The sequence below is a fragment of the Pongo pygmaeus genome, chromosome 9, assembly GCF_028885625.2.
Source record: "Pongo pygmaeus isolate AG05252 chromosome 9, NHGRI_mPonPyg2-v2.0_pri, whole genome shotgun sequence".
NCBI lineage: Eukaryota > Metazoa > Chordata > Mammalia > Primates > Hominidae > Pongo > Pongo pygmaeus.
Window position 1 is genome coordinate 14,261,440 of NC_072382.2, and position 22,228 is coordinate 14,283,667.

The 22,228-nt window shown below is 48.4% G+C and overlaps 1 protein-coding gene across 2 annotated transcripts; it reads right to left on the reverse strand.

Annotated features, from left to right (window-relative positions):
* Nucleotides 1-13,958: 13,958 nt before the first annotated feature.
* On the reverse strand, nucleotides 13,959-22,129 carry ZP1 (zona pellucida glycoprotein 1). 2 transcript variants are annotated; one of them, XM_054439129.2, is made up of 12 exons: nucleotides 21,914-22,129; nucleotides 20,406-20,527; nucleotides 19,773-20,136; nucleotides 19,198-19,341; nucleotides 18,528-18,715; nucleotides 18,355-18,452; nucleotides 16,386-16,513; nucleotides 16,111-16,300; nucleotides 15,900-16,041; nucleotides 14,619-14,697; nucleotides 14,385-14,504; nucleotides 13,959-14,132 (listed from the first exon to the last, which is right to left on the reverse strand). In XM_054439129.2, exons 1-12 carry the CDS (start codon nucleotides 22,107-22,109, stop codon nucleotides 13,990-13,992), a joined length of 1,914 nt encoding a protein of 637 aa, XP_054295104.2. In that variant the 5' UTR covers nucleotides 22,110-22,129; the 3' UTR covers nucleotides 13,959-13,989. The 2 variants fall into 2 exon arrangements, with proteins under 2 accessions (XP_054295104.2, XP_054295103.2); XM_054439128.2 differs by having other exon boundaries at nucleotides 13,960-14,697; nucleotides 21,914-22,109.
* Nucleotides 22,130-22,228: the final 99 nt, after the last annotated feature.

A 22,228-nucleotide genomic window follows, 5' to 3' on the forward strand; every position in this document is an offset into this window, starting at 1 on the left:
TCTGTCCTCAGCTGGCATAAGTCAAAAAGGAGATTTTTTTATTGACTGTGGCGATTGAAAAGCTGAGGTAGGACTGGTTTCGGGACAAAGATCTGATAATGAATGTGCCTTGTAGGGAATTCCTGTAGGGTCACGGGACTGCTTTAGATTGCAGCTCAGGAAAGGCCTCTGAAGTGGTGATGATGAAGCTGAAGCTGGAATGAGAGGGACGTAGGAGGGGAGGAGTGTTGCAGGCAGAGAGCAGGTTCTAGGGCTGGACTGAGCGAGATGTATGGAGGAACAGGAAGGAGGTCATGGTGGCTAAGTGGGGGGAACCATGGCGTGCACTCTGGGGTGATTGACAGTCCCCTGATAAGGGCCATCCTAGTGGAAGGTCGGGGCTGGCTGCCTCCCTGGAGTGGGGTAAGAGGATATGAGGTGAGAAAGTGTGGGAGTCAGTGATTATAGACAAAAAATAGTGCTGAGAAGGGGAGCTGAAAAATGGGGTGTTACCAGGAGGGGAGCTTTGGGGGCAAAGTATGGTAGGCCGTATTGTGGACGTAACAGGAGACCTCCAGGCATGTTTTGCTGGGGCAGTGTTCTGTTGTCCGGGAAGCTTGGGCATGCCGTATCTGCCTGGGAGGGTCAGGATGCCTACTAGCTAGGGAAAGCTGAAAAACCCCGCAGTAAAGAAACCACTCAACTTATACAAGTTGAAGAGTGTTTATTATTAAGAAAAGACCTGGGCTAGGCGCGGTGGCTCACGCCTGTAATCTCAGCACTTCCAGAGGCCAAGGCGGGCGGATCACGAGGTCAAGAGTTCGAGACCAGCCTGGCCAACATGGTGAAACCCCGTCTCTACTAAGAATACAAAAATTAGCCAAGCATGGTGGCAGTTGCCTGTAATCCCAGCTACTCGGGAGGCTGAGGCAGGAGAATGGCTTGAATCCAGGAGGTGGAGGTTGCAGTGAGCCGAGATTGTGCCGCTGCACTCTAGCCTGGGGGAGAGAGCAAGACTCCATCTTGGGGGGAAAAAAAGTCCAATCATACAGTTCTCCCAAGGCAGGACATTGTTTAAGAAAAGTTAGGACAACTGCCTAGTAAAAGGTGGACTAACAACAGCTATGGTCTGCAGGTGGTAGAATGGGTCACTCGAGTGGGAGAGAGTTGAGGGCATGACTGGTCGAACTCCCGACCTCAAGTGATCTGTCAGCCTTAGCCTCCGAAAGTCCTGAGATTATAGGCGTGAGCTGCCGCGCCCAGCCACTCATTTAATTCTTAAAACAACCTTGCTCTTGGCCGGGTGTGGTGGCTCACGCCTGTAATCCCAGCACTTTGGGAGGCTGAGGTGGGTGGATTGGCTGAGGTCAGGAGATGGAGACCATCCTGGCCAACATGGTGAAACCCCGTCTCTACTAAAAATACAAAAAATTAGCTGGGTGTGATGGTGCATGCCTGTAGTCCCAGCTACTTGGGAGGCTAAGGCAGGAGAATTGCTTGAACCCGGGAGGCAGAGGTTGCGGTGAGCCGAGATTGCGCCACTGCACTCCAGCCTAGCGACAGAGCGAGACTCCATTTCAGAAAAAAGAAAACAACCTTGCCCTTTGCTGTCCAGCAACTCAGCAGATTCTTGGTCCCTGCAAAGAACTTCATACCGCTCTTCCTTTGCTGAACGGAGCAGAAGGTGGGAGCATAGTCCTGGCACTGGACTCTCTGGCTTTGAATCCCAGTTCTGGCACTTAGTAGCTGCAAGACCTTGGACAGATTATTTAACTTTTTTCGTTTGAGTTTCTTCATCCAGAAGATGGGGATAGTGTACTTACTAGAGATATAGTAAGGATTAAGTGCATGTGACAAGTGCTTAGAATAGGGACTGCACATCATAAATGCTGCTACTGTTACTATTACCACTCTCCTGCTCCCTCTCCCTGGAGTCTGCCCTTTCCAGAGATAGGCCAAGTCCTTCAGGAAGTCTCTGGAGCCCATTGCTGCCCTGCCAGGTGAGTGAGCTTTCTTGGAGCCCATGGTTCATGCCTTTAGCATAGCTCTGTGTTACCTTGAAGGTGTTTGCGCATTTGTCTTTCCTACCTAGAATCTTAAGGGCAGAACCGTGTATCCATTGCTGTCATTCATCTCTTCAGCTCATGTCACACTGCTGCTAAGTGGCAGATTGAGAGATTCAACCTTGGGGCTCAGTCCAACGCCCAGGCAATGTCTGTCTCTTTCTTTGATAAGTAAACACAGAGGGCTTGACAGAAAGTTAGTTATATCAGCCAAAATGAATGAAGAGCTATCACCTCCTGCCACAGTTCACCAGATGTTGGCCCAGCTGCCTTGCAGGTGAACCTTCTGGAAGTAGATCTTGGTTGGGGGTTGGTGGATTCTAAAGGGCTCACCCATATTGTCTAGCTAGTGAGTTTTGTATTTAGGAGCCAGCAGCAGTCAGTAGTCCCAGGTGTCCATAGGGAAATTGTTTGGTGGTGTAATCAGTGATTACTGCATCTTTTGTGCACTTGAGCCTTTGGTGATCAAACCCTGCCTAGCCTCTGCTATTGAAAGTGAGGAAGCATCTGTATTGTTCCTGAGCTTGGAGCACTAATCAAGGAGGTCACCTGGGGGCAGTGTAGTCACAGCAGTCTCCCCAGTAACGTTGGTACTGTGATGGAGCTCCTCACAGTGAGTACCACAGAATGACCCTGCCAGACAGGTGGTGGTGTCCCCATTCTATAGATGAGAAGACAAGCTCAGAGAAGTGCCTTGTTTAGGCCACCCAGTAAATAATGCAGCTAGGGTTTTTAAGCCGTGTGGCTTCAGAGACCAAGCTGATTAAGATAGGCATGAGCAGCTAATGACCCACTGCTCAGGTTTGCAGGAGGTAGTGTCATAGTTAAATGCAGGCTCTGGAGCCAGCAGCCCAGGTTTGAATCCCAGCTCTGCACCTTTCTATGATGTGCATCTTTATGTCTCAGTTTCTTCATCTGAAGAGTCAGTTCCTGGTGCCTACTTCGTAGGGCTCTTGAGAATTTTTATTTTTATTTTTATTTATTTATTTATTTTTTTAAATAGCATTTCTAATAGAATCTAGACATTGATTGGTCTGACAGGTCTTCTGTGTGGCGCTTTTGTGTGTGTGTGTTAAATTTCTTTGTGTTTTTTTATTATTATACTTTAACTTCTAGGGTACGTGTACACAATGTGCAGGTTTGTTACATATGTATGCATGTGCCATGTTGGTGTGCCGCACCCGTTAACTCGTCATTTACATTAGGTATATCTCCTCATGCTATCCCTCCCCCCTCACTGCAAGCTCCGCCTCCCGGGTTCACGCCATTCTCCTGCCTCAGCCTCCCGAGTAGCTGGGACTACAGGCCAGTGATGAGCATTTTTTCATGTGTCTGTTGGCTGCATAAATATCTTCTTTTGAGAAGTGTCTGTTCATATCCTTTGCCCACTTTTTGATGGGGTTGTTTGATTTTTTTCTTATAAATTTGTTTAAGTTCTCTGTAGATTCTGGATATTAGGCCTTTGTGAGATGGGTAGATTGTAAAAGTTTTCTCCCATTCTGTAGGTTGCCTGTTCACTCTGATGGTAGTGTCTGTTGCTGTGCTGAAGCTCTTTAGTTTTATTTAGATCCCATTTGTCAATTTTGGCTTTTGTTGCCATTGCTTTTGGTGTTTTAGTCGTGAAGTCCTTGCCCATGCCTAGGTCATGAATGGTATTGCCTAGGTTTTCTTCTAGGGTTTTTATGGTTTTAGGTCTAACATTTAAGTCTTTAATCCATCTTGAATTAATTTTTGTATAAGGTTTAAGGAAGGGATCCAGTTTCAGCTTTCTACATATGGCTAGCCAGTTTTCCCAGCACCATTTATTAAATAGGGAATCCTTTCCCCATTTCTTGTTTTTATCAGGTTTGTCAAAGATCAGATGGTTGTAGATGTGTGGTATTATTTCTGAGGGCTCTGTTCTGTTTCATTGGTCCATATCTCTGTTTTGGTACCAGTACCATGCTGTTTTGGTTACTGTAGTCTTGTAGTGTAGTTTGAAGTCAGGTAGCGTGATGTCTCCAGCTTTGTTCTTTTAGCTTTGTTCTTAGGATTGTCTTGGCAATGTGGGCTCTTTTTTGGTTCCATATGAATTTTAAAGTAGTTTTTTCCAATTCTGTGAAGAAAGTCATTGGTAGCTTGATGGGGATGGCATCGAATCTATAAATTACCTTGGGCAGTATGACCATTTTCACAATATTGATTCTTCCTATCCATAAGCATAGAATGTTCTTCCATTTGTTTGTGTCCTCTTTTATTTTGTTGAGCAGTGGTTTGTAGTTCTCCTTGAAGAGGTCCTTCACATCCCTTGTAAGTTGGATTCCTAGGTATTTTATTCTCTTTGAAGCAATTGTGAATGGGAGTTCACTCATGATTTGGCCTGTTATTGGTGTAGAGGAATGCTTGTGATTTTTGCACATTGATTTTGTATCCTGAGACTTTGCTGAAGTTGCTTATCAACTTAAGGAGATTTTGGGCGGAGACGATGGGGTTTTCTAAATATACAATCATGTCATTTGCAAACAGGGACAATTTGACTTCCTCTTTTCCTAATTGAATATCCTTTATTTCTTTCTCTTGCCTGATTATCCTGGCCAGAACTTCCAACACTATGTTGAATAGGAGTGGTGAGAGAGGGCATCCCTGTCTTGTGCCAGTTTTCAAAGGGAGTGCTTCCAGTTTTTGCCCATTCAGTATGATATTGGCTGTGGGTTTGTCATAAATAGCTCTTATTATTTTGAGATACATCCCATCAATACCTAGTCTAGGGCTGGGCACGGTGGCTCATGCCTGTAATCCCAGCACTTTGGGAGGCTGAGGTGGGCGGATCACAAGGTTAGGAGATCGAGACCATCCTGGCTAACACGGTGAAACCCTGTCTCTACTAAAAATACAAAAAATTAGCCGGGTGTGGTGGCAGGCACCTGTAGTCCCAGCTACTCGGGAGGCTGAGGCAGGAGAATGGCGTGAACCCGGGAGGCGGAGCTTGCATTGAGCAGAAATCGTGCCACTGTACTCCAGCCTGGGTGACAGAGCAAGACTCCGTCTCAAAAAAACAAAACAAAACAAAACAAATACCTAGTCTATTGAAAGTTTTTAGCATGAAGGGCTGTTGAATTTTGTCGAAGGCATTTTCTGCATCTATTGAGATAATCATGTGGTTTTTGTTGTTGGTTCTGTTTATATGCTGGATTATGTTTATTGATTTGCGTATGTTGAACCAGCCTTGCATCCCAGTGATGAAGCCAACTTGATTGTGGTGGATAAGCTTTTTGATGTGCCGCCGGATTCAGTTTGCCAGTATTTTATTGAGGATTTTTGCATCGATGTTCATTGGGGATATTGGTCTAAAATTCTCTTTTTTGTTGTATTTCTGCCAGGCTTTGGTATCAGGATGGCACTGGCCTCATAAAATGAGTTAGGGAGGATTCCCTCTTTTTCTATTGATTGGAATGGTTTCAGAAGGAATGGTACCAGCTCCTCTTTGTACCTCTGGTAGAATTTGGCTGTGAATCCGTCTGGTCCTGGACTTTTTCTGGATGGTAGGCTATTAATTATTGCCTCAATTTCAGAGCCTGTTGTTGGTCTATTCAGGGATTCAGCTTCTTCATGGTTTAGTCTTGGGAGGGTGTATGTGTTGAGGAGTTTATCCATTTCTTCTAGATTTTCTAGTTTATTTGCGTGGAGGTGTTTATAGTATTCTCTGATGGTAGTTTGTATTTCTGTTGGATAGGTGTTGATATCCCCTTTTTCATTTTTTATTAAATCTATTTGATTCCTCTATCTTTTCTTCTTTATTAGTCTTGCTAGCAGTCTATCAATTTTGTTGATCTTTTCAAAAAGCCAGCTCCTGGATTCATTGATTTTTTGAAGGGTTTTTTGTGTTTCTATCTCCTTCAGTTCTGCTCTGATCTTAGTTATTTCTTGCCTTTTGCTAGCTTTTGAATGTGTTTGCTCTTGCTTCTCTAGTTCTTTTAATTGTGATGTTAGGGTGTCAATTTTAGATCTTTTCTGCTTTCTCTTGTGGGCATTTAGTGCTATAAATTTCCCTCTACGTACTGCTTTGAATGTGTCCCAGAGATTCTGGTATGTTGTGTCTTTGTTCTCGTTGGTTTCAAAGAACATCTTTATTTCTGCCTTCATTTCGTTATGTACCCAGTAGTCATTCAGGAGCAGGTTGTTCAGTTTCCATGTAGCTGAACGATTTTGAGTGAGTTTCTTAATCCTGAGTTCTAGTTTGATTGCACTGTGGTCTGAGAGACAGTTTGTTATAATTTCTGTTCTTTTACATTTGCTGAGGAGTGCTTTACTTCCAATTATGTGGTCAATTTTGGAATAAGTGCGATGTGGTGCTGAGAAGAATGTATATTTTGTTGATTTGGGGTGGAGAGTTCTGTAGATGTCTATTAGGTCCGCTTGGTGCAGAGCTGAGTTCAAGTCCTGGATATCGTTGTTAACTTTCTGTCTCGTTGATCTGTCTAATGTTGACAGTGGGGTGTTAAAGTCTCCCATTATTATTGTGTGGGAGTCTAAATATCTTTGTAGGTCTCTAAGGGCTTGCTTTATGAATCTAGATGCTCCTGTATTGGGTGCATATATATTCAGGAGAGTTAGCTCTTCTTGTTGAATTGATCCCTTTACCATTATGTAATGACCTTCTTTGTCTCTTTTGATCTTTGTTGGTTTAAAGTCTGTTTTATCAGAAACTAGGATTGCAACTCCTGCTTTTTTTTTTTTTTTGCTTTCCATTTGCTTGGTAGATCTTCCTCCATCCCTTTATTTTGAGCCTATGTGTGTCTCTGCATGTGAGATGGGTTTCCTGAATACAGGACACTGATGAGTCTTAACTCTTTATCCAATTTGCCAGTCTGTGTCTTTTAATTGGAGCATTTAGCCCATTTACATTTAAGGTTAATATTTTTATGTGTGAATTTGATCCTGTCATTATGATGTTAGCTGGTTATTTTGCTCGTTAGTTGATGCAGTTTCTTCCTAGCATCAATGGTCTTTACAATTTGACATGTTTTTGCAGTGGCTTGTACCGGTTGTTCCTTTCCATGTTTATTGCTTCCTTCAGGAGCTCTTGTAAGGCAGGCCTGGTGGTGACAAAATCTCTCAGCATTTGTTTGTCTGTAAAGGATTTTATTTCTCCTTCACTTATGAAGCTTAGTTTGGCTGGATATGAAATTCTGGGTTGTAAATTCTTTTCTTTAAGAATGTTGAATATTGGCCCCCACTCTCTTCTGGCTTGCAGAGTTTCTGCCGAGAGATCTGCTCTTAGTCTGATGGGCTTCTGTTTGTGGGTAACCCGACCTTTCTCTCTGGCTGCCCTTAATATTTTCTCCTTCATTTCAACTTTGGTGAATCTGACAATTATGTGTCTTGGAGTTTCTCTTCTTGAGGAGTATCTTTGTGGCGTTCTCTGTATTTCCTGAATTTGAATGTTGGCCTGCCTTGCTAGGCTGGGGGAAGTTCTCCTGGATAATATCCTGAAGAGTGTTTTCCAACTTGGTTCCATTCTCCCCGTCATTTTCAGGTACACCAATCAGACGTAGATTTGGTCTTTTCATATAGTTGCATATTTCTTGGAGGCTTTGTTCGTTTCTTTTTACTCTTTTTTCTCTAAACTTCTCTTCTTGCTTCATTTCATTCATTTGATCTTCAATCACTGATACCCTTTCTTTCACTTGATCAAATCGGCTACTGAAGCTTGTGCATGCGTTACATAGTTCTTGTGCCATGGTTTTCAGCTCCATCAGGTCATTTAAGGACTTCTCTACACTGTTTATTCTAGTTAGCCATTCGTCTAATCTTTTTTCAAGGTTTTAGCTTCTTTGCGATGGGCTCGAACATCCTCCTTTAGCTCGGAGAAGTTTGTTATTCGTCTGAAGCCGCCTTCTCTCAACTCATCAAAGTCATTCTCTATCCAGCTTTGTTCTGTTGCTGGCGAGGAGCTGTGTTCCTTGGGAGGGGAAGAGGAGCTCTGATTTTTATAATTTTCAGCTTTTCTGCTCTGGTTTATCCCCATCTTTGTGGTTTTATCTACCTTTGGTCTTTGATGATGGTGATGTACAGATGGAGTTTTGGTGTGGATGTCCTTTCTGTTTGTTAGTTTTCCTTCTAACAGTCAGGACCCTCAGCTGTAGGTCTGTTGGAGTTTGCTGGAGGTCCACTCCAGACCCTGTTTGCCTGGGTATCACAGCAGAGGCTGCAGAACAGCAAATATTGCAGAATGGCAAATGTTGCTGCCTGATCCTTCCTCTGGAAGCTTCATCTCAGAGGGGCACCTGGTCGTATGAGGTGTCAGTCGGCCCCTACTGGGAGGTGTCTCCCAGTTAGGCTACTCGGGGGTCAGGGACCCACTTGAGGAGGCAGTCTGTCCGTTCTCAGATCTCAAACTCCGTGCTGGGAGAACCACTACTCTCTTCAAAGCTGTCAGACAGGGACGTTTAAGTCTGCAGAAGTTTCTGTTGCCTTTTGTTCCAGGGCTCTTGAGAATTAAGTGAACTATTTCATGTAGAGATGAGGCACTCAGTAAATGTTGACTACCGTGCATCTTCCCTGCTCTGCCTGCACTGGCATTGTCCTTAAGATTTAACTGTATTGACACATGTAGCCAAGGTCATGGTGGTCCTTGACACTTGACACCTATTGAATAAAGGCATGGTCTGACTGCCTTCTCTGCTGCATTAGTAAACCTAAGGCTCTGTTGATACAAAGCGGCTGGAACATAATCCAGGTACGGAGACAGGAGTCAACAGAGCATGATGCTAGAGTTCTGATAGAGGTGCCAGCACAGAAGACAGGATGTGCAGCTGTTTAGGATGTCAGGTGGACCTAGGGGAGGTGGCACAGCTGCATTTTGAAGTGGAAGTTCCCTAGGTGGACATAGGACAGAGGAACAGAGTAGGGGTGTCTGGTGTGAGCAAAGGCACTGGCAGCCCCACTGCCTGGGGAAGGGGTGAGAAAGCAGGTTTGAGGGAACAGGCTGCTGGGGAAGGAGGAGCAGCACTGTGGTTGGAGACAGGCCCAGCAGATTGTAGTAAGGGAGGCCAGGAGGTTAAAAGTTTTCTGAAATGTTCACCCAAAGTGTCTAAAAATGTACCTGTACAGTTTAAAGAATAGTCAACATCTTTGTATCCACCAGCCAGCTGAAGAAAGCATTAGGGGCCATCAGTGTGTTCCTCAATGAATGCATTGCTCCCTGCCCCTGCAGGGAAAACCACTACCCTGAAATTGGTGCTGATCATTCGTTTTGTTTTTCTATACAATTTTACTACTACATTGGGGTTTTGGGGACTGATTTTTGAACTTTATATAAATGAAGTCATTCAATCTAGTTTCTTTGATTTCATCTTCTCAGCATCGTCCTTGAGATTTACCTGTATTTACACACATAGCCCTAGTTCATTCACTACTGGGAAAACAAAGGAAAATGGCCAAACAGAACTCACACCAGGGTACTGTGACAGCATTTATTGAAGGTAGGAGCAGCTGCAGATGTGCCGGTCCTGTGTGGCCCATTCATTCTAGGACAGTGCACGCTGGGAGAGGGATCCTGGCCATTGGGCTCTGGGGCTTTTAAGCTGCATGATTAGGAAGCACAGCTCCTCCTCCTGCTGTGATCAGGGCTCTAGGGTCTGAGTTTTGCTGTTGCAGTTATTTGATGTGGTCAGCCAGCAGCAGGATTTACTGCAGTGTGTTCGTGGCTGAAGAAGCATCAGCCCTTCCTCTGATATGATTAAAGGGCTGGGGTCCAAACCTTGTAATTGATCAGTGTCTTAGGCACTTAGCAATGGCTAGATTCCATGCAACCTTGTAAGGGGCCAACTCCTTTCCTGGGAAGCCAGCCTGCAAGGGACAAACAGGTTAACTCTTACCTCTCATTCATTGTAGAATTTGATTGTAGGAATATACCAGGGTGTATTTATATGTTCTGGTGTTCATGATGGACATACGGGTTGTTTCTAGTTTTTTATTTTTATTTTGCTATTATAGTGTTTCTGTGAACATTTTGGTGCAAGGGTTTTTCTAGGATGGTTAGGAGAGGACATATATCAGGGAATGACAATTTTTCAACATACGTATACCAGTTTATATTCTAATTAACATTGGTAGAATGTTCCTGTCTTCATACCCTCACCAATGCTTATTTTCTGGCTTTTTAATTTTTGCCACTCTGGTGGGTGTATAATATTATCTTGAAGTTTAATTTTTTACATTCATGATTACTGTTGAAGTTGAGCATCTTTTCAGCCACTTAGACCATTTGAGTTTTTCCTCTTGTGAAATGCCTGTTAGTGTCCTTTGCCTATTTTTCTATTTGTGTTATCTTTTTCTTGATTTGTAGCAGTTTTAAACATATTTTTGGATAGTAATCCTTTGTCAAGAATGTATTGCAACTATCTTCTCACTTTGTGCCCTGACTTTTCACTATTTATTGTATCTTGTGACTCCTTATTGTGAGGTGTTGATCTTGTTTGCAACTTGACCTGTCAGAATTTTCTCTGAGGCTTTGGCTGAAGTCACCTTTCAGACAGGACCTGCATTTGCTTCTTCCTGAAGCCTGGGGATCACTTTAAATTAAATTCAGCCCTTGAGGTTTGTTCCTAGATTGAACCTGAGGGGTTCTTTCTCTTCTCTCCTTCAGTCTGAGGATTTGACTGCACACACCAGAGAAGAGGGAATTACACTTTTCATTCTCAAGGTGATTTTTTCAGTACATCCAGCCCCATGATAAAAATAGGCAGGATTCCTTGCTGCCCACTCTTGCCAGAGGCTTGTTTCTCCTTCACTCTTGCACTGAGGACTGGGACCTCTGAAGTTCCAGCTTTAGAGGAGGCCCTGCATCTGGACTTGTTGCCTTTGTAGGCTCCGGGCTTGATCTGCAGTTCCCTGGACTCATCAAAGCAGAAGGCCAAGGTCTCCAGGGTCCTCTAGAACTTCCCAGAATAGAAGCTGATTTTACTTCCCAGAGTTTTTGCTTTTTATTTTTGGCCTATGTGCATGCCTCATTCCCCATGTTAATTCAACAGTAGTCTTAAGAATATTTTTAAATATTTATAATCTGGTATTTTAGTTGTTTACTTCAGGTTGATCCGAGTATCTAGTGTTCCTACTGCTGGAACAGAAGTGGCACTTTTCCATGAAATGTTCTCACATAAGTGTCCAGACAGGGAGTTGAATTCAGCTGAACAGGCGGTGAAGTATTCTGTCCCCTTTATTAAAAACAAAGCACCATGAAGTTAATTTGCTCTCAATGTATAATGTAAGTATACTATACTTACATTATAGCTGGTAGGGGCCTGGGGAATGGAAAGACAGGGGATTCCCTTAGGTCTTACATAGATATAGCCACAGCCTCTACCCCCATCCCCACCCCCACCTCCCCAAAAGGGCAGGAAGAGACAAAACCTGATGGGCCCTGAGCAGCTCTGCTTCCTGCCACAGGTCAGAGACAGTGGTTATTGTCCCCATCGGGTCTGATGAATTGTTCTCAAGGCCCAGCAGGGGCCTGCTCACAGCGGGAGGCGGTAAGAAGGGAGGAAGAAAGCTTTAAATTGGGCAAAATTTAGACTAAATTTTGTTATCTAGGAAAGCCAAAGTTTAGATTGCTTCCCCCGAGAGAAAGCTAGCACTGCAATGAACTCCATTGTTCATATAGTTTGTATATTTGTTTCAGTAAACAGACTCCTTTGACATGGAATTGTTGACAAAATCTCTGCACAATTTATCAGTTGCCCAAATCATGTACCTATATACACTTGGAAGTAGGAGATACACAATTGCATTGTTACTGGAATATCACAGTAAAGCAAATGGATACTTGGATGATTATATAGGATAGGAGAAAGTCTTTGCCATACTCAAAAATACAAATATGAGAGGGAAAAATTCATTGTTACATAATCCTTTCTAAGATAAAAGAACCCAGCAGAGAAAAGCCAATGGCCAATTAGATGGAAAATTTATAAAATGAGGATACTGGCCCCTTGATTTGTGAAAGCTCTTTACAGATGAGGAGAGAAATAGTGGAGAGTAGATACTCAGACAGTTCCGAGCCCCACAGTCATAAGAGGTGTGGTCTTGACCCAGCAGTTCTAAGACTGTCTTTCAAGAAAATAGTATACAAAGAACTATATGCTTAAGTAATTGTGTTCAACACTCGTCATCCTTAACCCACTTGGTCTCTATCAACAGATCAAATATCATAGTTCAACCACAGTTTAGAGACTACATCTATTTGAAATGATAGGAAATGAGACAAGACATCTACCCTTGTGTTAAAGCAAATTCAGTTACACAGCATTATTCCAATTGGTACCTCTGGAAGTTTGAAATCCTTACATGAGCTTGTATGATGGAGGGAGGGGAAGAAGGAAGAGTTAATGCTGGAAGGAACCAGAGCCCAGGCCCCTAAGACCAAGTCAGCCTGGCTTCTCCAACCAGCCAAGCTAAGAATCCTCACCTATGTCACACTGACCCTGCAGGATATATCCTATGTCTCCCTGTACAAGCCAGGAAGTTGGGCAGGGCAAGACTGGCCGTTGCTAGCCATAGATGGGAAGACAGGCCCAGAGAAGGGAAGTCACTTAGCTTCCATGGCAAATGTTTGGGCCTTCCTGCCTTTTATGTTCTCCCTCTAGCTAGAAGAGTCAAAAGACAGCAGCTTCCCCTAGCCCCTCTTCGTATTGGCCTGTAAACTTGTACATACAAAACCAAACCAAAACATTGACAACAAAAGCTAGGTAAGCATTAGGCTTGGGGCAAGAAGAAATGAAATTCTAGTCAGTAGTTAATAGCACCCAGTTACTGTTGGCTGTTATGTACTATTCTAAGCATTCTTATCTATTAACTCATTTTATCCAATACTTCGATGGGAATAGACATTAACCTCATTTTACAGATGAGAAATCTGAGGCCCAGGGAAGTTGAGTAACTTACTGAATATCACACAGCTAATAAGAAGCCAGCTCTGAGGTCCACATGCTTGTCCAGTATTCTAAAGACAGGAAAGGCTGAGTAGGCCAGAGCTGGGTGAGTAGGGGGTACATGCAGTATCAAGGCCATGGGCATGACTTGAGTACCTTAGCTCCCCTTGTAACAGCTCTCTAAGCTCGTGCTCTACCTGAAGTCCAGAAAGGTGTCTGAAACCAAGTTCAGGCTTCCCTACCAGATTCTTCTCCCTGTCCCATTGAGGCCAAACCCTAGCATCCTGCCCCCTTCTCCACCTAGAGGATCGACATGTCTGGAAAGGGCTTTGCTGCCAAGTCAGAGATGAAGGCCCATGCCATACATGGGCAAACTGGGCTCAGCGGCATAGCGAGCACTGGCACGGACCTGTCTGGTGGCCATGCCCACCACGGCAGCCAGCGTCAGGGCCAGCAGGCTGCCATTCCTCCTGTGCCAGCCCTTCCCACATGGATAGTCTTGGGAGGCCAGGGGAGGGGATGGGAGGCTGTGGTCAGAAATGCAGGCTTTAGCGGTAGGCTGGCAGGCTCAGGGGGTCTGTGAAGTGCTCCTTCAACTCAGTCTTACAGTAACCCTTATCCATGACAGCAGCTGCTCAGGGTGCTTTGAGGATGCCCTTGTCAGAACTCCTGTGTCTGTGAGGAGGTGACAGGCCTTCACAAGCCATTCATTCCTGCCAGGGGCCCAGTTCCCAGCTGTTGCTGTTCTTTGACTGCCAACGTCTTAACCTCCAGTATCTTTGTCCTGTTTGCTCTGCCTGAAATGCCACCGTTCCTTGTGGAGAGGCAGAGGCTCCCAAGTTGAGCCTTGGGGGACATTGGCCTCTGTGCAGGTTGTGGCATATATGAAATATTTGTAATCGACGTCACAGTTCTGGAAGGACAGAGCTGACTTGGAGGAAGTTTGTCACATAAGAAATAGTTCTATTCTAGTGGTCACAAATAATTTCTCCACACCTGGTTTCAGTAGGTTTGAAATGATTGTTTATTGAGCCCATTCACTGTCTGTTGCTTTCCCAGAGCTTCTGGGCCCAGGTCTGGCTCAGGCCCACAAAGACACCAAACCCAAGGACCAGGGCAACAGCTGGCAGCGAAAGGACCACCCAAAGGAGAGGCCTCAGGCTGGAGTTCCCATTGGAGTCTGTCAGAGAGAAGGGATTGGCAGGGCTGGGTGAGGCCCCTCCACCCCAGAACTTTGTATCACACTGAGCAGAGCTGAAGCTGCCTTTCTGCAGATGAGGTGGACTGTGTCTGTCTTCACTTAGTTCCCCACTGACTGCAGTGACACCATCTCTTGCCCTCAGCTATGGCTGGAGCATCCCTGTTTTGTCAGCACAGTCTTGGGGGCTGAGAGTGGGTAAGGCCTGAGGGGCCCACCCAGAAGCCCTCCTACCTGTGGGCCCAAGTGTGGGCTCCTGCCCATAAGAATCCTCAAAGCCCACTGGCCCCGGAGAGCTCACAATGTCCTGGGGCCTGGCAGTATCATTACGGTGACCTGAGGATCGTCGCTGTCCTGCCCAGGGGAAGAATGAAATCTTGGGCTGGTCTCCTGCCCCTGTGGCCCAAAGGCCAGGCACAGGCCTGAAGATGTATGAAGGAACAAATGCCACTCGCACCCCAGACTCACTTGTGCCAGTGCTGCATGCAGTGGAGCAAGTCTCCAGCCCTGAGGTGTGGCAGGCAGAGGTGCTGCAGAACAAGTAAACCTGGTGGAAGGAGAACAACATCAAAGTGGCTGGCTCGATGCCACTGGGCAGGAAGCACAGAGGGAGGGACATGGGATCCCCGAGCTGGGCCAAGTCTAGGCTGCTGCTGGCCAGGCAGGGAGAAATCTGAGCTTCTTGACCAAGATGACAACTGCTGCCCATGCTGAGGAGTGCGGAGCTGGATGTGTTCCTTCCAGATTTGAAATCCACACCTTCCCCGCTCCCCAAGGTCCAAGTCTGCAGTGGGTGCCCTGCAGGCGGGGACCACTGCACTTCATAATGCCCCAGTCCTTGGCGGGCCTGCTCCACCAATGCTGCCTCTGGCTGCACAGCCCCCGGGAGGGCTGGATCTCTCCCTTCCACCTGCCCTACTGAGGGAGACAGCAAATTCCAAGGAGGTGGGACTTGGCCAGGCAGCAGGAGAATAGATGTTTGCCCTCCCTTTGTGACCCCCGGAGACCAGTGACTGGGGGCAGAGGGGAGGGCAGATTACCACTGCTTCCAGATACACAAGGGCAGGGGCAGTGCCCTACGGGAGCAGAAGCAGGAGGAGCTGACCCGACCCAGCACCCAGGAGGCCCCACTCATGGGCACCCCTCATTCAGGCAGGTCAGTGTCTCTTGGATCAGGAGGCAGCACACAGCAGAGAAGAGAACAAAGCCACACTAACCAGTGCTTACCAGTGAAAATCAGTCTACATCTGACATAATAACAGGCAGTGATTTAAGAATCTAGAGATTTGGGTATGTGATGTGAAAGATACGTTGTTCAATGGGACAAGTGCATCTGTCACCTCTGAGGCCATCTGTATATTACATAGAAAATCTAAATATACCCTAAGTTTATCTACCTTTACCTTCTGGAGAAGTTGCCGAGTTAAAGAAAATTCAAAGCAGAATTACATGGAACACATTATCATTTCTGGAATCAGAAGTGAGGCGAGGCTACCCTAGAACACCATGACCAGAGTTCAGATTTAGGGCTGATTGCAGCACAGGCAGCATTTTCCTTCCTCCTGCTGGTGGTTATGGGTTAACCTCTTGCCGACTCGAAGCCTGCTGCTTTCCATGACACCTGGTAGACGCCAAGCCCCATCCCAGAACTTTGTGCACATAAGTTCACGGGGTGCCAGAGGGATTTGGGGACCAGTTCCTCCCCACTTAACAGATGGGGCCAGGCATGCGGCAGCCGGGGCTTCTTACCGGTCCTCTGAGGGCTCTCTGGGAGCCTGAGTCCAGGAGGGCGAAGGTAGCAACAGTGAATCGCTGGTAGTGCGACTGGAAAGGTGTGGCCCCATCCAAGGCTACCATCTGGGTTCTGTAGCTGTCGCCCTCGAAAGGGCATCTGAGAAGAGAAGTCAGAGAGGCTGTTTACAGGAGGCGGAGCAGGTGGGGGGAGCATGGGGGCACTCACCCATCTGACAGGATGGGCCACTGGGGCTGCTGGAAGGGGTTGGCACTGGGAGCGCCCCAGCACTGGTGCAGCAGCAGGACCAGGTTGGGGTCTGTCCTCTGCAGAAGCCGGACCTCCACATGGACTGGTTCTTGGAGCAGCCTCACGATGGGATAGTCATCCTCCCCATAGTAGGAGCTGAAGGTCTCGTCTGCAGGGAGAGTGACTCATGAGCCAGGGTGGGCTGTGCGTCAGGGAAGTGGCGGCCAGAAGAGAGCAGGGATAGCGTAGCATACCCTTGGCAATCCGCAGCTCAAGCCGCAGGGGGCCGGGCTGGGTCACAGGGGCAGGCGATGGGGGTGGGAAAATGGACGCCTGAATGGGCAGGAAGTCACTGGCGTTGAAGACACAGCGCACATGAAGCCTGACGTCCACGTGCAAGACGGTGGGGGAGAAGACACAGAATCAGAGCATCCTGTTTACGTAATAAACTAGGCACCAACTCTGTGGGTGCAACAAATAGGGTACTGTCCAGCAGGGCAGATGGATGCTACTTAAGCAAAACTCAGCATTTCCAAGGCGGGCTCAGGAAGCTCACCCTGCCCCATCCTGTGCCGACCTGGTCTCCCTGGGATGGCTCAAGCCTGTTATGCCAGGCCCTGTACCTGGTGGGGGAATACAGCAGGATAGAGATGGGCCCTCGGGGGGCTGGCACCTTGTTGGGTCTGCCCTGGCTACCCACAGCTGCCTGCTGTGCCGTTCGAGGCCCCTGGAGCCTGACAGTTGAGGCTGGTGAATGAGCCTAGGTGCTCTGCCTCCCGACAGGTTTGAGTCTTCTTAGCATTTACAGGCTTTGGGACCACAAGCAAGTCTTCTAACCTAAGCCTCAGTGTCCTCATTTGTAAAATGGCTGTGACTGCCTCCCTCTGAGGGCACTGACACTGAGTGAGGTCACAAGATAATGCACCAGTGTCTTCATTGTCCTTGTAGTTGCAGCTGATCTGCCACAGCCTAAAGGCCACAGTGTCTAGCATCTTCCTCACTAGCCTAAGGGCCATGGTGGCCACTCCTGCACACTCTGGTGGGGCCCACACCCTCCTAGCACCCCAGAGGCCTGGCGCCAGGGAGATGCTAAGTAGGTATAAGTGGCTTACCCCTGTTCTGAAGGCCTTGTGTCTGAGGAGCTCTCTGGCCTAGTCCTGCCGGCTACAGCTGTTTCCCCCTGACTTCTGCCTCCCTCCAAGAATCCCTAGGCACTCTGTGTTGACCTCTGGCTGACTCCCAGAGCTCTTAAATCAGAGAGTCTAAGGCATGACAGACTTGTCCCCCACCACTTGGCCATAAGAACTTATGGGTTTTTTTTAATTAAAATAAAAAATAGAAATGGGATCTCGCTGTGTTGCCCAGGCTAGTCTTGAACTTCCAGCAATTCTCCCACCTAGGCCTCCCAAAGCGCTGGGATCATAGGCGTGAGCTACCACCTCTGTGGTACTTAGAGCTTTAAAGCCAAATAGATTTGAACTGTGACACAGTCCCCTGCTCCCCAACCCTCACGGCAGGGCGGGAAGGGGAAGGAGATGCCCGGCAACCACGCAGTGTCAATCACAGGATTTCTACAACCCATTGGCTCTGTCCCACAGGGTGAAGGTTAGGTGCTTTGCCCCTGGTCACACAGGTTCAGAGCCAGGCGTGACAGACAGATTCCCTCGGGTCACCCCCACTGGCATCCTGAGCACCTGGGTTGGTTTTGCCTCTTGAGTCAGCAGGTCCAGGAGGCCCCTAACAACGAGGGGTTCCTCCCCCACCGAGTTCCTCTCCCACCACATCCTCAGAGAGGTATCTTCAACTTCATCTGTGGCTTCTTAACCTGACATTAGGAGGGGCAACAGCCGTAGCCTCAGCCTCCTCCTGGGACCTGGAAGGGGACGCTTTCAGTTGCTTTGAGCTTGGTTCTTAGAGAGACCAAGACAGGGCTCTCTCAGGACTCCAGCTCCCTCAGGACTGGCCATGGGCTTCCAGCAGAGCCCTGCAGGCCAGGCATGGAAGGCCCCCACTTAACACTCACGTCTGCCCTGAGATAGGGACATTTCCCATGCCCAGCAGGGGAGGCTGGGAAGAGGTGGGCCCCTTGCCTAAGATCACATAGCCAGGTAACAGCAGAGCCTGGGTTTGAGCTGAGATGGCTCCGAAGCCTGTACTGAGCTCGCCTGTGCCCCCTGACACTCTAGCACACAGCCACGCCTGTAGGAGGAGGGCTGCCCTTACTGGAAGGTGCTGTCCCGTGTGATGGAACCCTGTGGCCCCTTTTGGATGTGGATGCCAGACACCAGCCAGTTCTCATAGATGAGCTGGTCGCCAGCCACCTGTGGGAAGAGACAGCTGGGTGAGGCTTTCTTGGCAGGGGGGACCAGGTCCCAGCCTGTGGTCCCAGCTCCTACCTGCACTGTGGTTCCACAGTGGGTAAAAGGGAAGTAGAAGACCACGAAAGCTTCCGTGTGCTGTGTTGGGGAGCAGCTGGTGGGGTCATAGGCCAGGCGGATGTTGGCCAGTGTGATCCTGTGTGTCAAGGCCATTTCTTGGGACACCACGAGGACGAAGTAGCCATCTCTGAAGCACTGGACAGTAGCTGGGACAAAGACAGATGAGCGCCTTGGGGTTTGGTGTCCATCCAGCACAGAGACAGGGGATGGCTGGGTGACAGCCAGGCTTTAAGTGCCGGTCTGGGAGTCTGGACACTTACTCTCCACTTAGGCTGGTGTTGGCCCCAGCAAACCCTTTATGGACTGATTTTCTCATCCATGTGACAAATGAGTTGAACTACACTCTAAAAGTAGGTTCACCATATAATCTGTCATCCAAACCAGGGTGTTTTAGATCTGAAAGTCCAGATGTGTGTAAGGTGGATCTATTAATAGTTGCCTGGGACAGTTGTTATAAGGCCAGCCGGGACATGTGACCGCCCCATCTAAAGGTCTCCTCTGCCATCTGCTCTGGGAGTTGGGCTCTCCAGGAGGAGGATAGGAAGCAGTTTCCACCAGCTGGAGGAGACAGCTCTCCTTCCGCTTCAGAATCCAAGGGACCAGGATTTGCTGGGGTGGGCGGTTGTACCTGTGTTGCCATAGTAACAGGGAACCTCTCTGGTGTTGTCATAGCAGCAGCCAGCCTGCTGACAGGCTTCCTTTGAAGTTCTTCTCACGATGCAGGGGAGGTGCCCTGAGGCCACCTGGCACTGCTTCTGGCTCAGGTGGGTACCTAGGGTTGGGACAGAGTGATGAGGCTGAAGGCACACAGTTTGCAAGTCATGGCCCTGGAATCGAATCTTGGGAACCTGCTCCAGAGCTTGTGCTCTTAGCCAGCACACTAAATGTCCTCCCTCCGAACTGCTGATTACTGAAATTTCTAGAGAATATTTTCTGAGAATCAGGTGTTGCTGGCAATGGTTTCAGTGAGTTTCTGCCTAAAGTTAGGAAACAAATTTACAAGGCCTCTTCTAGCTTTAGTATACCTATACATGTTTAAAGCTGTTTTCCAAATACTACAAAGGAATAAAAGAATCATCTTTTTCTAAGAAAAGAAAAAAACAAAAAAAGAAATGGCTTAGAGCCCAGTAAAAGGCTGTTAGGCCACCCTGTACTCCAGAAGGCCCCAGACAGAGGGTAAGTACACTCAGATGTCCTACGTACCTATGTAATCTGGTTTGTTCACATCCCAGTGTTCCAAGGTGCCCCAGTGGGGTTGAGCCAGAGTGGTGAGGGCAGGTCCAGGTCCAGGGGATGGTAAAGCAGGGGTTGGGTGGACAGAGCTGTGCCCTGGGTCCAGTGGGCTGGGAAAGGCATGGCCAGAGCCTTGGGAGGTATGGCCAGAGGTGGGGAGGAAGGAAAGGGTTTGTGGGGTTGAGACAGAGAACATGGCAGGTGGTGCCAGCTGGGAGTCCAGAGTCCAGGAGGGGTCAGGTTTGGGACAGATCAGAGTAGCGTCTTGTGCCACATCCACATGACCATTGGGCAGCACAGCCTCCATGAACACCCTCAGGTGGAAACGCCCATCCTGCAGGTGAGAGGCCATCATAGAGCAGCAAGGTGAGGCCACCTAGCATACCCAGGCAGGGGACGGGCCCACGAGAGCTGAGCTGGCCGTTAGCCAGGGAGCTAGATTCATGGTGGATTCCAGAAAGTACCTTCAGGACTTAGTTTCCCTCACCCACCAGCTCAACAGATCTTCGGCTTTGGCTCCTTTCTGGTTCATGAGGGGCCTCTTCAGCCTGACATGACACTAGGACAAGCTTGCTCCTGTGCCAGAGCATGAACAACCCCTACCTTCTCCAGCACGTGGCAGCCTCTGTAATCAGCCGAGAAGACTGCAGGCTCCTGCAGCCTGGAGGTGACCCAGTGGTAGCAGATGGAGCAGTTGTTGACATCAAATCGGTTCCCAAATTCATCTGCAGTGGAGGAAGGGGAGGGGCCAGGGATGTTGAAGGGTGCAGGGAGAGGTTGCTGGGGTCTCGGAAGGAGTTCCCACTCAGCAGCCAGGAGACCTGGGTTCTTGCCTTAGCTTTGCTATTAGTTTGTTGTGTGGTCTTGGGCAAGCCCCCTCCCCTCTCTACTCTCAGTTTCCACAGCTGTAAGGGGATGGGGAGTCTTAGGATCTTTCTAGCTAGGGTTTCCTGCTCGTAGCACACGGCAGCAGGCAGGCATGAAGATGAGGTGGAGAAGGGATACACAGGGTCTCAGGCACTGGCCTGAGTATTTCACATCACTTCTTTTAAGCTTAGTTATCCACATCCTGTGGCTGAGGCAGCTGAGGAAGGGAGGGTGCGTGAGCTTTCTCAGGTGCACACAATGAGGGGCAGAATGAGGATTTGAATCCTGGGCTTTGTAGTAAGATCTGAACCCATTTCCCAGGTTAACTGTGGCTGCTGCAGTTGCTTGGAGACACCCCCTAGGTGTCCACCCCGCTTGTTGGCCCAGAACAGCCTGGGCACTCTCTGGGTGTGGGCATGTCCCCATGCCCTTGTTCCATGAGTATGGCCAGGTTCATCCTCCCCACCTTGCAGATGAGGAAACAGAGGCTTATGGGTCAAGGTCAGTTGTCCAAGATCACATCGTTTAGAAGCTGCAGATCCAAACCCCAGTTTCAAACCCACACCAGGCCACGCCTACTAGGTCCTGCTGCTGAAAGTTGTTTATGGACCCTCAGCCTCAGTTTTGACTGAGTGTGGTTAGAGATGCAGAGCCTAGGCCGGGTGCGGTGGCTCACGCCTATAACCCCAGCACTTTGGGAGGCTGAGGCAGGTGGATCACCTGAGGTCAGGAGTTCGAGACCAGCCTGACCAATATCGTGAAACCCCATCTCTACTAAAAATACAAAAAGTAGCTGGGCGTGGTGGCACCCACCTGTAGTCCCAGCTACTAAGAGGCTGAGGCAGGAGAATTGCTTGAACCTGGGTGGTGGAGGTTGCAGTGAGCTGAGATCGTGCCACTGCACTCTAGCCTGGAGAACAGAGTGAAAGAAGTGAGACTGTTTCAGAAAAAAAAAAAAAAAAAAGAAATGTAGAGGCTTGGCCCTGCCCCAGGTCCACTGAATCAGAACCCGCACCTCAACAAGGTGGCCAGGTGTTTCCCACGCACACTAACATGGGAGAAGCTGCCCTGGGTGATGATTCTCCTCCTTGCCCTTTTCTGTGGTGAGGGGGTAGGGGGCTGGACACCCCCAGGCTGGAGGGAGGCCTCTGTTCTTGCTCCTTCTCCAGGGGAAGGGTCCCAGCTCCCTTCTGGCAGCAGCCCGTGGCCAGGGAGGCGGGGGCCAGGACGCTGCCAGCACTCACCCACCACCTTGAAGCGGAGAGTCTGGCCTGGCCTGGGGAACACCAGCAGCTGCATTCCCTTGATCCCACAGTCGTAGCTGTGCCGGAGGCCTGGGAGGCCAGGGTCGGGCTGGAGCCACCTACCCAGCCCCAGGGTGGCGACCAGCAGTAGCAGGGCCACACGGTAACCCCAGGTCGTGGCTGAGCCTCCTGCCATGAGACGCCACAGACACACCCCCTACTCCCTCACCACCAGAGCTGGGCCTAGGCCTTTTATGGAGGAGGTGGCAAGTGGGTGCCTTTAAGGGCAAAGGGGGCCCACCTGGAGGAGCACCC